This window comes from Acipenser ruthenus, chromosome 11 (assembly GCF_902713425.1).
Source record: "Acipenser ruthenus chromosome 11, fAciRut3.2 maternal haplotype, whole genome shotgun sequence".
NCBI classification, from domain to species: Eukaryota; Metazoa; Chordata; class Actinopteri; order Acipenseriformes; family Acipenseridae; genus Acipenser; species Acipenser ruthenus.
This window is the reverse complement of record NC_081199.1, coordinates 29,343,285-29,356,385: the sequence shown is the minus strand read 5'-3', so window position 1 is coordinate 29,356,385 and position 13,101 is coordinate 29,343,285. Positions and strand designations below refer to the sequence as shown.

The 13,101-nt window shown below is 34.3% G+C and overlaps 2 protein-coding genes across 2 annotated transcripts in view; both read left to right on the top strand.

The window, feature by feature from the left end:
- The window catches only part of LOC117406791 (titin-like), a 165,645-nt gene extending 164,234 nt beyond the window's left edge, over nucleotides 1-1,411 (top strand). Inside the window, exon 248 of the mRNA XM_059033620.1 lies at nucleotides 110-1,411. Coding sequence (XP_058889603.1) covers nucleotides 110-408 — 299 coding nt within the window. The 3' untranslated portion in view covers nucleotides 409-1,411. The remainder of the gene's footprint in view (nucleotides 1-109) is intronic.
- A 3,426-nt stretch (nucleotides 1,412-4,837) lies between these two features.
- LOC117427027 (acetylcholinesterase collagenic tail peptide-like) lies at nucleotides 4,838-12,888 on the top strand. The gene is made up of 18 exons (XM_034045370.3): nucleotides 4,838-4,896; nucleotides 5,018-5,163; nucleotides 5,763-5,872; nucleotides 6,192-6,299; nucleotides 6,842-6,886; nucleotides 6,988-7,014; nucleotides 7,096-7,167; nucleotides 7,391-7,453; nucleotides 7,543-7,572; nucleotides 7,681-7,725; nucleotides 7,815-7,850; nucleotides 8,462-8,542; nucleotides 8,866-8,962; nucleotides 9,197-9,312; nucleotides 9,699-9,818; nucleotides 10,038-10,143; nucleotides 10,624-10,726; nucleotides 11,248-12,888. Exons 2-18 carry the CDS (start codon nucleotides 5,070-5,072, stop codon nucleotides 11,318-11,320), a joined length of 1,326 nt encoding a protein of 441 aa, XP_033901261.3. The 5' UTR covers nucleotides 4,838-4,896; nucleotides 5,018-5,069; the 3' UTR covers nucleotides 11,321-12,888.
- The last annotated feature ends 213 nt before the right edge of the window (nucleotides 12,889-13,101 follow it).

The window sequence follows — 13,101 nt, the reverse complement described above, 5'->3', positions numbered from 1 at the left end:
ATGGCTGGTACAGTATGAACGTGTGGTATTTTTCAAAATCAAGAGCTTGTTTAGAATTTTGTATTCACGTTGAGGTTTCTTTCCCATATCATTTTTTTTTTCAAAACAGGAGCGGCACCAAGAATTGAAGCTCTCCCGGAAGACATCAGCATAGAGAAAGGAAAGGTTCTTACAGTGGCCTGTGCTTTCTCTGGGGAACCAGTTCCAGATATTGAATGGTCCCGTGGTGGCAAGACCCTTTCAAGCAAAGACAAGAGTGGCAGATTCCACATTGAAACTACGGAAGATCTTACCACACTCATCATCACAAACGTCAAGGAAAACGACGCTGGGCAGTACATTCTAAAACTGTCAAATGAGCTTGGTTCCGACAGTGCAACTGTGAATATTAGCATTCGATCATTGTAAAAATGAGAACATGTCTATTGTCACCCTATTTAAGTGCCTTACCTATTTATTATTTAATTAATATTGACTTAACATTGTAAATATGAACTATTTTTATACCTAACTTGACACTAATTTATGCCAAACTAGACAATGTCTAAATTTGTTATAGAACGTGCCATATTGAATAATTTGACATGTATATAATGTATATAGCCGAAACTACCGGTTATGGAAGCTTTATACCTTATTATTTGTGACATTTTAAACTGCAACCAATGAAACTTACTGGTTGACAGGAGAAAGTTTCGGACGAAACGACTACCCTGGAAAACCTGGAATGAAACTTTGTGCCTCAACGTAATGTTGAAGTCTAAGAATACCTCAACAGGTAGAGAGGCTCCCTGTTGAAGAATACCTTATCCGAAGAAATGATGTCATGCACTACATCTCTATAAGTGCAATAATATTATATACATTGAACATGACTATAAGACCTTAAGTGCTGTTTACATGTACCCTCCTGTAAGCAGCACCAAAACGCCTTGTAGTCAAACTGACTACGTCATACTACTGTTTTAAAGAGACATTATCATTATTGCTCTATTGTGCAAAGTGCAAGCGGCCTGCACTTTGTACACTAAGTAAAATGTATGTGCACTGTTTCTGGCATGGGACCGCTTGGATTTGCTTTAAAGTAACATCACCTGGCCATACCCTCAAACCTGAAAGCTGTTCAAGTGCTTCTTTGCAGAAGCAGTGCCACCTCTTGGAGGTTCACAGAAGTGTAGTGTGTGTGTGTTTGTGTGATACAATTTTATTTTAGCATGGTCTATTTTAAGAGCAACCAAGAAACAAGAGAACCACAGTTATAAAACATCTGCTGTGTTTAAAGAAAAATATGTTAAAGATACGCCTTGGACTTTGATTTGTTTTAATTTAATTTATATAGCATTTATTTAGAACCTCCTTGAGATTTATTATGTTTTTGATTGAAATAAAGCATGTTTTCTGCACATCAAAATGACTCCTTTCTTCTTCTTCTTCTTCTTCTTCTTCTTCTTCTTCTTCTTCTTCTTCTTCTTCTTCTTATATATATTATTATTCATTTGGCAGGCACCTTGATCCAAGGCGACTTACAGGTGTCACAGGGAAATACAGGGTTACAATGCAAGATTAATATTTAAGTACAGTATAGTTTACAATAAGTGCAATAATGTTACTAAAATACAATGTGCAACAAGTTAGGATTACAACAAGTTACATCTACAATGACATATTAGTAATGCAATAGTGCATCAGCTGAGGATCCAGTAACATGGTGTTAGGTCAGGCAAGTCCAGTGCATAGTAGGAGGGGTGGATCAAGAGATCTACAAGTACAGTTTAACAGGTGGATCTTGAGGTGGTGGTGGAAGGCAGTGAGAGACAGAGCAGTCCTGAAGTTCTCCAGTAGCTGGTTTCACCAGAGTGGCTAGAGAAGAGATGGAGTGGGCACAGCAGGATGGAGAGTGGAGGGAAGACATGACCTGTTGACCAGTAGAGGAGGAGTGGAGAGGGCAAGAGGGGGTGGTAGGAGGTAGGAGGGGGCAGTGTGGTGAAGAGAGCGGTAGGCAAGAACAATGGTCTTTCCTACCGCTTAAGCTATAACAAAACATGACCAACTGGATACCCATATGCCAAACAGAACAAACCCTAATATTGTAATTCATTAATAACAAAACATATACATATATAATTCAAATGGTTTGCTCTAGATACATTGGTTGGTTCATTTCAGCATGTAGCTATTCTATTTGTTTTGTTGTAAGGATGGAAAAAAATTGTGAACAGTAATGAGTTTTTCAGAATAAGTTTCTGCCATAGATGACTAGAACTTTCCTGGAACCAAATATGGGAACCTTATCTGTTATAACAGATAGTTGTGATCCCTCAAATATTTTAATACTTTACAGCATGGGTTATGTATGTACCATATCTCAGCCTGTAGAGACAGATTGCTATATGTACAGTACAATAAAAGACATTGTATCTCTACCACACACTTACTGCAAAAGTTACTGCTAATTAATAAATTATACAAATGGCATGTTTGACTTGTTGTGCTGCTGTTGCTTATTAGATTTTGTCATAATGTATCTTACAGAAAAAAAAACTGAGTAGTAGAGGTAAGCTTAAGAGCAATGCAAATTACTCAATACGCACAAATAATGATCTGCAATTATGATAATGTGGTGTGAATGAGCACATCGGTTTATTTAGTGGCCGCACTTGCAGAATTAGGAGTACAGAGAGCAGTAGACGCTGTATGACATTTGTGGAGCACCAAAAAAAAATATGTCAGATGAATGACAGCAAAGTCCTCTTGGTGCACGGAAAATAAAATAACTGTTTTCTGAGGAGCTGAGAGTCCTTACGGCTAAACACGATTTAAGGCAACATTATGGGGGTTTTGCGCCCGCAAATCACTTTGCGCCTAGCAGTGCATCAGCTGTAAAGACTGAATTCAAGGGGTCTGTATCATTGACATGGCTGGAGGTTAAAATAATGTGGCAGTAAAAATGTTACATTTTACTGGACTGGTAATAGAACTAAGAAATGCAAAAACAACAGCTCTGTACCAAGATTTAAGACAATAACTGTCTCAATACAGTAGAAACTTAAAATATCACATGACCTTAATATGGCAGCCATATTAGGTTACCAACACATTTGCATGGTTTATATAAGCACACAAAGATGAAGTCACTACTGTTATTATTATTTGTTTATTTAGCAGATGCCTTTATCCAAGGAGACTTACAGAGACTAGGGTGTGTGAACTATGCATCAGCTGCAGAGTCACTTACAATAGCATCTCACCTGAAAGACAGGGCACAAGGAGGTTAAGTGACTTGCTCAGGGTCACACAATGAGTCAGTGGCTGAGGTGGGATTTGAATCAGGGACCTCCTGGTTACAAGCCATTTTCTTTAACCACTGGACCACACAGCCTCCTATACTGTACCTACAATGTTTTATTTTGAGGCTTTAACATTGTTGTGGCCTCAACCTTATAAAATAACTGACACAACAGTTCTTATTTATTGTATAAAACCTGAGCTGAAAAAGGGTTATGAGATATTAACAGATGGTGGCGGTGGCAGATTTTCAAATTCTTTCAAGCTCCCGACTCAGGGATTTTTAATTAGATGTGATAATCATTCACTGTGACATGCACACAAGAGTTTTGCTAGTTTTTTTTCCTGTAATTCAGATGTCAAAACTGATGTAAATACAGTTTACAAAAAAACATATCTGAATTAATTAACTGTTCGATGCAACCAAAGAATGAGTGCCATTTTTCAAAAAATCGGATTTAGTTTTCAGAAAAATTGCTCACAATTACCTGTACAATCTATGCCACCTTTAATTATTGTCATTCGACAGTCCCTGGTCTTGTAACATCTTTTAATTATTTTAATTTATCATAGAGGACCAGATCAACAAATTGATTAAGGACCCACTGGGAATAAGACCCCAAACCTCCAAAAGTATTAAAAGAGCCACAAACGACTTTTGAGTAGTGGTGGGTAAATAATTTAAGGTTTAAAAAGATATAATGGAATAAGGAACTACTTTAGGACCTATCTGGAAGTTTAGTTGGTTCAATTAAACAATTCAGTCCTTTCTTCCTCAACACTGGGAATAAGGCCTTCACAGTCTGCCCTGTTTACAACATATTGACCTTGAAATTCTAATACACATAAATGTTGTTATCCCCCAAAGTCAACATTTGATTTTGGCATAGATGCAATCTGATGGATGTTTCGATATTGTCAAGACACCTGTACTATATTTTCTTCGGATACAATACAGTATTTATATTTTATTAAAATCTGAACTGGTACAAGGAGATCGCAACTCATCAAAAAGATTTTTCGTCATCAAAAGAGATTCTTAAAATCCTCCACTGCCCTCTCTTGTTGGCTTCAGCGGCTAATTGAAGGGTATCACCTTACTTAAGAAGGGATTATGCTTATTTAAAAAAGAAAGTGACTATTGTGTTCCTGTTCCCTCTTTGGAGTGCACCCTAACCAATGCAACTGAATCCAAACATGTAGCTGTAGAACTTAATATTACTTTGATCTTCCATACATCACAGTGTACAGAAATGACATTTAAATTGATAGAACATCAACATATTTTCAGACTGCAAATGACGAGGATTATTATTTATGGTGATGCAGAGAGAATCTGACTCCTGAGGATGCCTTGATAAATGTTAGTTGGAGATGAGAATCATTAACCATTTTTGGTCGGCACAGCTGCCAGAGATTAACAATAACAGTTTAAATTGTCTACAGAGAATAACACAAGAAAAGCTGTTTTTGGCACATGCTGTATTTTGCTACAAAATGCTTGAGTTGCACACTCTAATATGATGATGAGTGGATACTTCCTTCCCTGCAAGCTTGCAGTTCTGAGTTCCAGTATAAGAGCATCGTCAAAGAAGCTACAAGCTACAACAGGTATGTCTATAAATGAGAGCGAAATAAAAACATTTTTTCAATAATTATTGAAATGCTGAAAGAAGTTACAAGTAGAATACTGCATAACAACTAACTGGTTTCGTTGATTGTTTCCATTCAGACCTGCACTGTGTTTTGGACTGGGAAAATTCCACTCATTTGTCTGTAAGAACATGTCGCCAGGATTTTTAACAGTAATGTCTCAGCTGTTCCTGGGCTATGTCCTGACTCAAATCAAACTTTCAGATGCCTTTTCCCTGACATCGGGTATGGTATGTTTTTATATCTACAGTGATTTGCAATATATTTAGTTTGTGTCTTTGTGGATGTAAATGTTCTCTTGCATAGAGATTTAACAAATACAACGGAACAATGTACAGTATAGGGTTCTTGTTAATGTATTTTATTCCCTGAAATGTTATAGTACAGTGTTTGCAACATTTTATAAAAATATTTTAGTATGTAATGTTTATAGTATAGATCTGAAGGGTGCTAACTTGCATTAAGCTACATTAATCTTAGACAAATTCTTTAGTTAATGTTTGACAATACATTTATTTTTTAAATAGTTGGACCTGGATCTAAAAATAGGTTAGAAAGGCTGCCTGCAGTAGATAATCATGTAAAATACCAGTGCTGGTTCAGTACCACAATGAATGTAATACACTACCATATATTTTAGAGTTGCTATTAGTTTCTGTATTTTATTAATAATAATAATAATAATAATAATAATAATAATAATAATAATAATAATAATAATAATAATAATAATAATAATAAAAAGCTGACAAACCTGATTTCAAATCTATCTGCATTAAGAGTTCACATTAATCCTAATTATATGCTGATTATTTTGTATATAGCATCTCCTTTTGATGTAGGTAATGTAACTGAAATGCCTTACTGCAGCACAGGGGCTCTCCCACCTCCCCCACCACCTTTTCCTCCCGTGAAACTGGCGTGGATAATGATGGTAATGATTTGTGTAGCTTTGTTTTATTTTTATATAGTTGTTTGCCATATTCTTAATGTATTGAGTACTTTTTATTAGTTAGAGTAAGAAATACATATTTTAACCTAATATTCTAAAATCTATAATACCTTAGGCTACTGCTTAGCAGCAATTAATTAAATTCATTTGTAAAGCAATTGGCAGAGCGTGTTGGCTACTACCAGATTCTCTGAATAGATAGGTATTTATTAAGTTTAGCCTTCAGTTCATGCCAGCATAGGGAATATCCCCTAAACATTTGTGGTAAGCTGTTTAGGTACTTGTTTGTGTTTTCCTACAGAAACCCATTGAAGAACAACATCAAGAGACTCTGCTGAGCCTGCCCTCCTTGCCAATGTATCCTCATCTTCTTGGATGTGAAGAAACAATTGCTACAGCTGGCCCCACAGTAACATTACAACACTTTTAAATTGGCTTTTATATTCATACATTTCTTATGTGTGTATATATACTACGACCAACACATATTTTTTTTATTCTGCCCAGAATAGGCAATTCCACTCTCTATGTAGTGTGTAACCATCCTAATCCTGTAAAGATTAAAATTGCACCATGGCTACTCATTTGACTATGGAGAAGGAGATTTGAACTCTGCTGCAGTAAACACTGATATTAGCTATCTAGATATTTCTTTCTTTAATGGGCCCTGCACAGTTATCGATCCCATGTTGATATGGGTCCCCCTTGGGGAAAGAACCTACCCGTCTTTGTCAGGTATATCTTCATTTGGGAGGGCTTGTACTCTATTGTATTAGTAGTTTTCTATGTTTGGAATAAATATAGTACTTCGAAAGTATGATATTTTGTGTATTGTTCTCTATTAAATACATTACCAGAGCCAGACTGGAATATTTAGTTGTAGTTATTTGTACATTGGAGTTTATGGGTATGATATTAAATATTACATTTTAGGTGCACTTATCTTTCCAGGTCGATCCAGTATCTCATGAAATTCCTGTACCGAAAGGTGAAAAGGTATCAATACTTTTCAATCTACAATTTATTACCGGTACGATATGTGAAATATAAAACCAGGGTAATGTAATAATATAAATATGTTCTTGCTTGGTTTCCAGGGAAACAGGGGAATAAGAGGCAGCACGGTAGGATGCATTTCATATTCTTTCAGCATACCTCTGATTTTACTCATTTTGGTAGTAGTGTGGCAATCATTTCCTCTGCAGGGTCTTCCTGGTCCTATGGGTTTACCTGGTCTCCCAGGACTACCTGGTCCACTGGGGCCTCAAGGAGAAAAGGTCATTACTATTTAATATTTATGTAATGCATTTAATAAATACCAACACGTCTTTTAATTATCTAGCAGTGGACCTTGATATCCCCATATGAAATTTTGATGTGCTATGTGGTTTAAGAATTTTTATGAAGAATAAACTCCCTCATAAACTTTGACTACTATATGTGTTAACATAACTTTATTATCATTTAAGTAAACAAATTGACTTTTTTTTATCTATAAAGGGTGATAAGGGTGAAAGAGGATGGGTGGGTTTACCAGGGACAAGAGGACAGCCTGGACTGAAGGTAGGTCTGATTAGCTATTACTTTAATGTACAGTACATTTGTAATATAGTAGTCCAAAAATGACAGCTGGACATATATGTTTTATACAGCAGGGTCAACGCGGACTTAAGGGCAGTAATGTAAGTTTTGAACCTAATTTTATTATTTCATTGTATTGCATTGCATTGCTTACTGGTTCTCTCTATTCCATGACTAAGAAAAGTAACTGAATAATACCAATTTTAAAGGGTGAACAAGGAGAAATGGGTAACCAAGGACCCCACGGTGAAAAGGTAAATTAACCCTTGTGCAGTAATTGATATTTTTAAACATTTATTCAGAAATACAGTGCTACATAATAAGACATTTTGTTAAATTATAGGGTTCCATAGGATTTCCAGGACCTGTTGGTTGGAAGGTAAAAAAATAAAATACATGTGTACATTAAATATCATCCAAAGACAAAACCTTGATATTTTCTTTACCCTCATTTTAAAATCACCTTCCTAAAATTCTAATTCCACATTTTCTTTTAATTAAAATTATTTTTCCTAGTACTTTTATAGATCCAATTATACAAGATACTTCAGTCTAGGAATGTACAAACTAAATGATAAACTTAAGATGTTTACCGGTATATTGTATGTGGTATGTTATTTTATTTTCAGAAGTTTTGCAGATTTTTGTTGTATTTATTGGGTAATTGTTTGATGGGAAAGTATATTGGTAGCAAGTACTGTATATTGGATAAAACATATTGAATTGTATTACTTTATAGTTCAGGACACTAATGGCAACCAATACTAGTTGGTATTGGATATTTCTAAAAACCAAAAAAAGTTCATAAACACAACAGGAAATCAAAAATATTCAATTGATATAACAAGAACAGACTATTAAGTAGTTTTTTTGTTTTGTTTTGTTTTTTTACAGAGGGTTTAAGTCCTCAGGTTTTAACTTGTTTGTTACTTGATTCAGAAGTATGTTCATGCAATTGTTTTAAAATGACATTTTCTGCATTGACTCTAGGGTGATAGAGGTCCCATAGGAGCAGATGGTTTAGCAGGACAAGAAGGCCCAAGAGGAATACCTGGAAAGAGAGGATTACCAGTAAGTTACTTAAAATACCCTACCTGTGCGCATAATGTATCAGGACTTAATAATCATAGAGGTCTTTTTATGTTATCTGTACTAAAGTGGTGTAATATATTTCTGATGTTTCAAGTAGTCATTTCAGTTATGCACCTAACTGGATGCTCTGGGTGGGTTTGCTATTTGTACTTGGTTAGAAGAATGGTAAATGATTTTCTTCCAAGAAGACTATTTTCAAGATCCAAAAAAGAAAACAAGGCCACTAAGCCACTAATTCACACAAAAATACATATTAATAATGTTTTTTTTTTTTTTTCTGCACAAAATCCATACAAATCTAGGCAATCAAAGGTGACACTGGACCCACAGGAAATTCTGGAACAGTGGGAGCTCCGGGTGTACGAGGAATAACAGGACCACCGGGACTTCCAGGACCAAGTAACTTGCATGTATTTTACAACTGCATTCTCTTTTGTTTGTGGAGCAATTAATGCTTCCTGTCTAGTTTCACAGACCTTGATTAACACCAGATGTAAGTCATCTTAGTTTAATTCAATATTTTGCCATTGCCAGTATATCTTGTGACAAAAAAATGTGTATGTGTATGTGTGTGTATATATATAGATAGTATTAATGCTTTCTCTCTTCCCCCTCCCATTTTCAATTTTGTAGTTCATATAGTCCCTGGACCAAAAGGGGACAAAGGCATTCTTGGTCCAACAGCGAAATGTCATTGTGAACATCTAAAAACAAATTTACAACAATCACATTTTACTGAAATTCCAGCAGTGAGTATTGCTTCTGCAAACTTTTTGTAATATTAAAGACTTTTTTAAGGTATAAAATATATTTTGGCCAAAAATAATGATAATCAAAATTAACATCACATTGAAAGATGTATTATTATTACTTTAACTTTGGTCCTTTACCATAATGCTAATCCACACTAGAACCACAGAGTATAGACTTTAATAGGAGTGCCAAGTGCTACCATCTATTGTCAGACCCCTGGCTTGTCACAATATGTTTGGAGAAATACATTTCTAATCAAAAACTTAAAAGATTTATGATTTATGTCCTGACACGGAAAGACCACCTTCAAAAATATGTTTTTTTAGGATGTGTGTGAATTTTATAATTAAGTTATCAGCTTGTATTTTTCTAACAATCTTAGATTTTTATTGTAAACAATGAGGAGGAGCTGTCTCAGCTGAAAACTGAAAATGTGATGGTTTTGAGAAGGGATACTCGCATTCTCTATATCTATAATAACACAGGATGGATAGTGGTGCAGGTATGTAAATATGTGTTTAGTAGCACAATGCAACAGAACTGTCTAAGCTTTTTAAAATTGTGTTTCCAACTGTTCTGCTGTCCACCATAGCAAATTAAGATTCCTTATTGTATTTTAGATGGAAACTTGTGATGGAAATTAGGCTATACTTATTTTTAAAGTGATGTTTCTGATTTTCAATGAAATACATAGTAATTATTGTTTTATTTTCTGTTGAAGTCTGCTAAGACAGATTCATTGAGGTATTGTGGTGATGGTATACTTCAATCAGAAAATGGAGAACAGTGTGATGATGGGAATCAGGAAGTATCTGACAACTGCATCAGTGAGTGACATTTTATAAGAAAATCTGAACTTCCTGTCTTGGTTTGTCGGCAGCAAAATCTGTTTATACTTTTTCTGCCATTTAACTCTGTTTAGTGTATAAAATATGTCCTTTTCATTGAAGTGTGTTTTAGGCATGTGCACCAGTTGGATGGATGTTAAAATGCTTTGTTATTCAAGAGACTTCATTTTTGGAGCAACCCCCTGGAGCTTTAATTACTACCCCATGTATGCCAATTACCATAGGAATCCAATCACAAAAGCAAATGTATGGATCTAAATCCAAAAGAACCTTTTCCAAAGAAATATGTTAACATACTAATTAATTTATCATCACAGAATACTGGAAGATGAATTTATTGACAATTATAAACATTGAAAGTAAATATATTTGCTTAATATTCGCTGTTATTAAAACAAACCTGAACAAAAAATGTCATTGATATTGTTTAAAATTGCTTGCTTTTGGGTTCCTTTTCAGACTGTCAGAAGGCTTTTTGTGGGGATGGCCACAGGCACATAGGGGTAGAACAATGCGACCTTCGTGATTTTGGCCAGCAAACATGTGCATCTTACTTGCCAGGGTATGTAAACTTTTTAAGTTCCATACACAATTGCACAAGAATCACTAGATGTATTTCTTTGATACTAATATTTACGTTCCAGTGATATATGCAATGGTAGATAGTCATTTCATATTCTAAATGTTTCTGCTAATGCATGGTTTTCTTCCAGTCAAAAAAAAAAGCCATAATGCCCCAGTCTTAGTGCAGCTTTGTGCGTATAGAACAGATGGTTTAATTAAATAGAAGGTTGAAGTATTCCATTGTCTGCAAAACAAATCTTCAACCCTTAGGGCAGCCCTTAGCCTTTGTCCATCATAGCTATTTCACTATTCATGTGTAGTTTTGTATTAATGATACCAATGGCATATGATTTTTTAAATTTTATTTTTATCTTGTTATTGTAGTGACACATAAAACACCTAGTCACAGTTTAGTTGAAAACACGGAGTACTAAACTATCTCCATTCTTCTGTGTAAGTTGTCATTTTACAATCCTTAGGCCGTCTTGTCCTGCTAAAGCAATATATGCTTTTTTACAGATCCTATGGGAACTTGAAGTGTGACAGATATTGTTATATTGATTCAACAGATTGCCGGTTTTTTAAGGACTGACAGAAAACCAAGACATGTTATATGAAAGTATTGTTACCATGATTGTATTATTATGGATATACCAAGCATCGGAAATCGGTAATGAAAAATACACAATTGATGGATGTTAGCATGTTTTATATGTTGCAGATAACCACTTCATTAGGTATAAAAATCTTAAGTCACAATTTGCCTCATGCAAACAAATTAGCTTGTTGTGTATTGTGTATCGCAAACTAATCAATAAATGTAGTGTATTATATTTCTTAACATGGTTATTTGTCCATTATAGGCCTCACATCTTACATGCACATTTTCTGTATCTGGCTTCCATGATTTAAAAAACAGATCTTGCTTTTTGTGCATTTTTAAATAAAGGTTCAGCATGATACTTAAACCAAAGCTACCAATTTAATTTGCTAACTCTTTGGAAGATTTTCAATTTGCTACTTTAAAAGGTCTGAGTGGTAATAAATAGCATTTGTAATTTAAGTTAAAAAGGGGCATCGATTTTCATCAATAAGTGGAAGGCTTTTAAATCTCCTTCAGTTTAAAATGCTGATAAGTCACTCCTTATTCTGCAGAACCTCCAATTACTCTAATGCAAGTAGAATAAGGACATTTTACTCTACAAATTGCTTTAACATACGCTGTAGCTAGTATTGTGAAATCCCAGAGCAGCTTTCAGTTGATTTCTTAATATTTAAATATTGATTTAATAATTATTTTATAAAGACTACATTTGACTTAAAACAAATTTCGCAGGTAATTGTTTCAAATTCAATTTATACAGTACTTACCCTACCTACATTTTTCCTGTTAGCACTCCACATACATAACGCTACATTATATGCAAAGTTAACACTACAGCCAGTCATGAGAAGGTTTTAGTTTAGGACGAAAACAAGCAAAATGTATTGCTTAAACTATAATTTATAATTTTAATAATAATGGTTAATAAAGGTGATATTCTAGGCATTCTCTTTTACCTGTTCTTATGTATTTTTTGCCATGACATTTGCAGAAACTCACCAAAATATTTATCTAAAAAGGCTACATAAGTCTAATGTGTAATAAATATACAATTTAACAGCATTTGGCATTTTCCTTAAACATAATATGCATGCCAGCATCCTATCAAGCACTTGCATATTAAAATTTGAAATTGTAAGGTATTATTTTGCATTCCCTGATTGACTATGTTACTGCTGAAATAAAATGTACTAATGTATTACAATTTTAAATAATAATAACAATAATAACTATAATAATAAAAATCAATTCTGATCTCTGTTGTTCTTTTTTTTATTACTTTTTATTTCACAACTGGGAATAAGTGTCTGAGCTTCTAACAAGTTAACTGTTACCAGAGTCAGAAGCAAAAACGTATACATTTCTTATAAAACCTGACCAGATAGTCCATCTACTGTAAGATCTCTAAGATTGTGTTTCCATCAAAATAATTGGTGGGTCTGAATCCTTGGCTTTTTTTTTTTATTTGGTTAAAAAAAGTAACATGGTTTTGCTTTCACAGAAGTTGCTGACAAAATATACTGATTAGCCTTCTTTAACCTTGGAGCAAAAAGGAAATAATACCTTAAATAAAGCATTTCAACATAATTATTCATACAAGTATGAAAGTCAGTGTATTTTTATATACAACCTTAACTACAATGTACTTGTCATTACTAACCCAATTGATTGGCACCAACTGTTTCAACCAACAAATACCAATTCAATGTAACTGGGCCTTAGTTTTCTTTTTCTACAAGTCATCCAAATGAAAGCTGAGCATTACTCTT

Coding starts and splice junctions, on each gene's coding strand:
- LOC117427027 (XM_034045370.3), top strand. CDS start 5,070: ATGTCGCCAGGATTTTTAACAGTAATGTCTCAGCTGTTCCTGGGCTAT. Junction 5,873..6,191: donor AACTGGCGTGGATAATGATG/GTAATGATTTGT, acceptor GTTTTCCTACAG/AAACCCATTGAAGAACAACA. Junction 10,727..11,247: donor TGTGCATCTTACTTGCCAGG/GTATGTAAACTT, acceptor GCTTTTTTACAG/ATCCTATGGGAACTTGAAGT.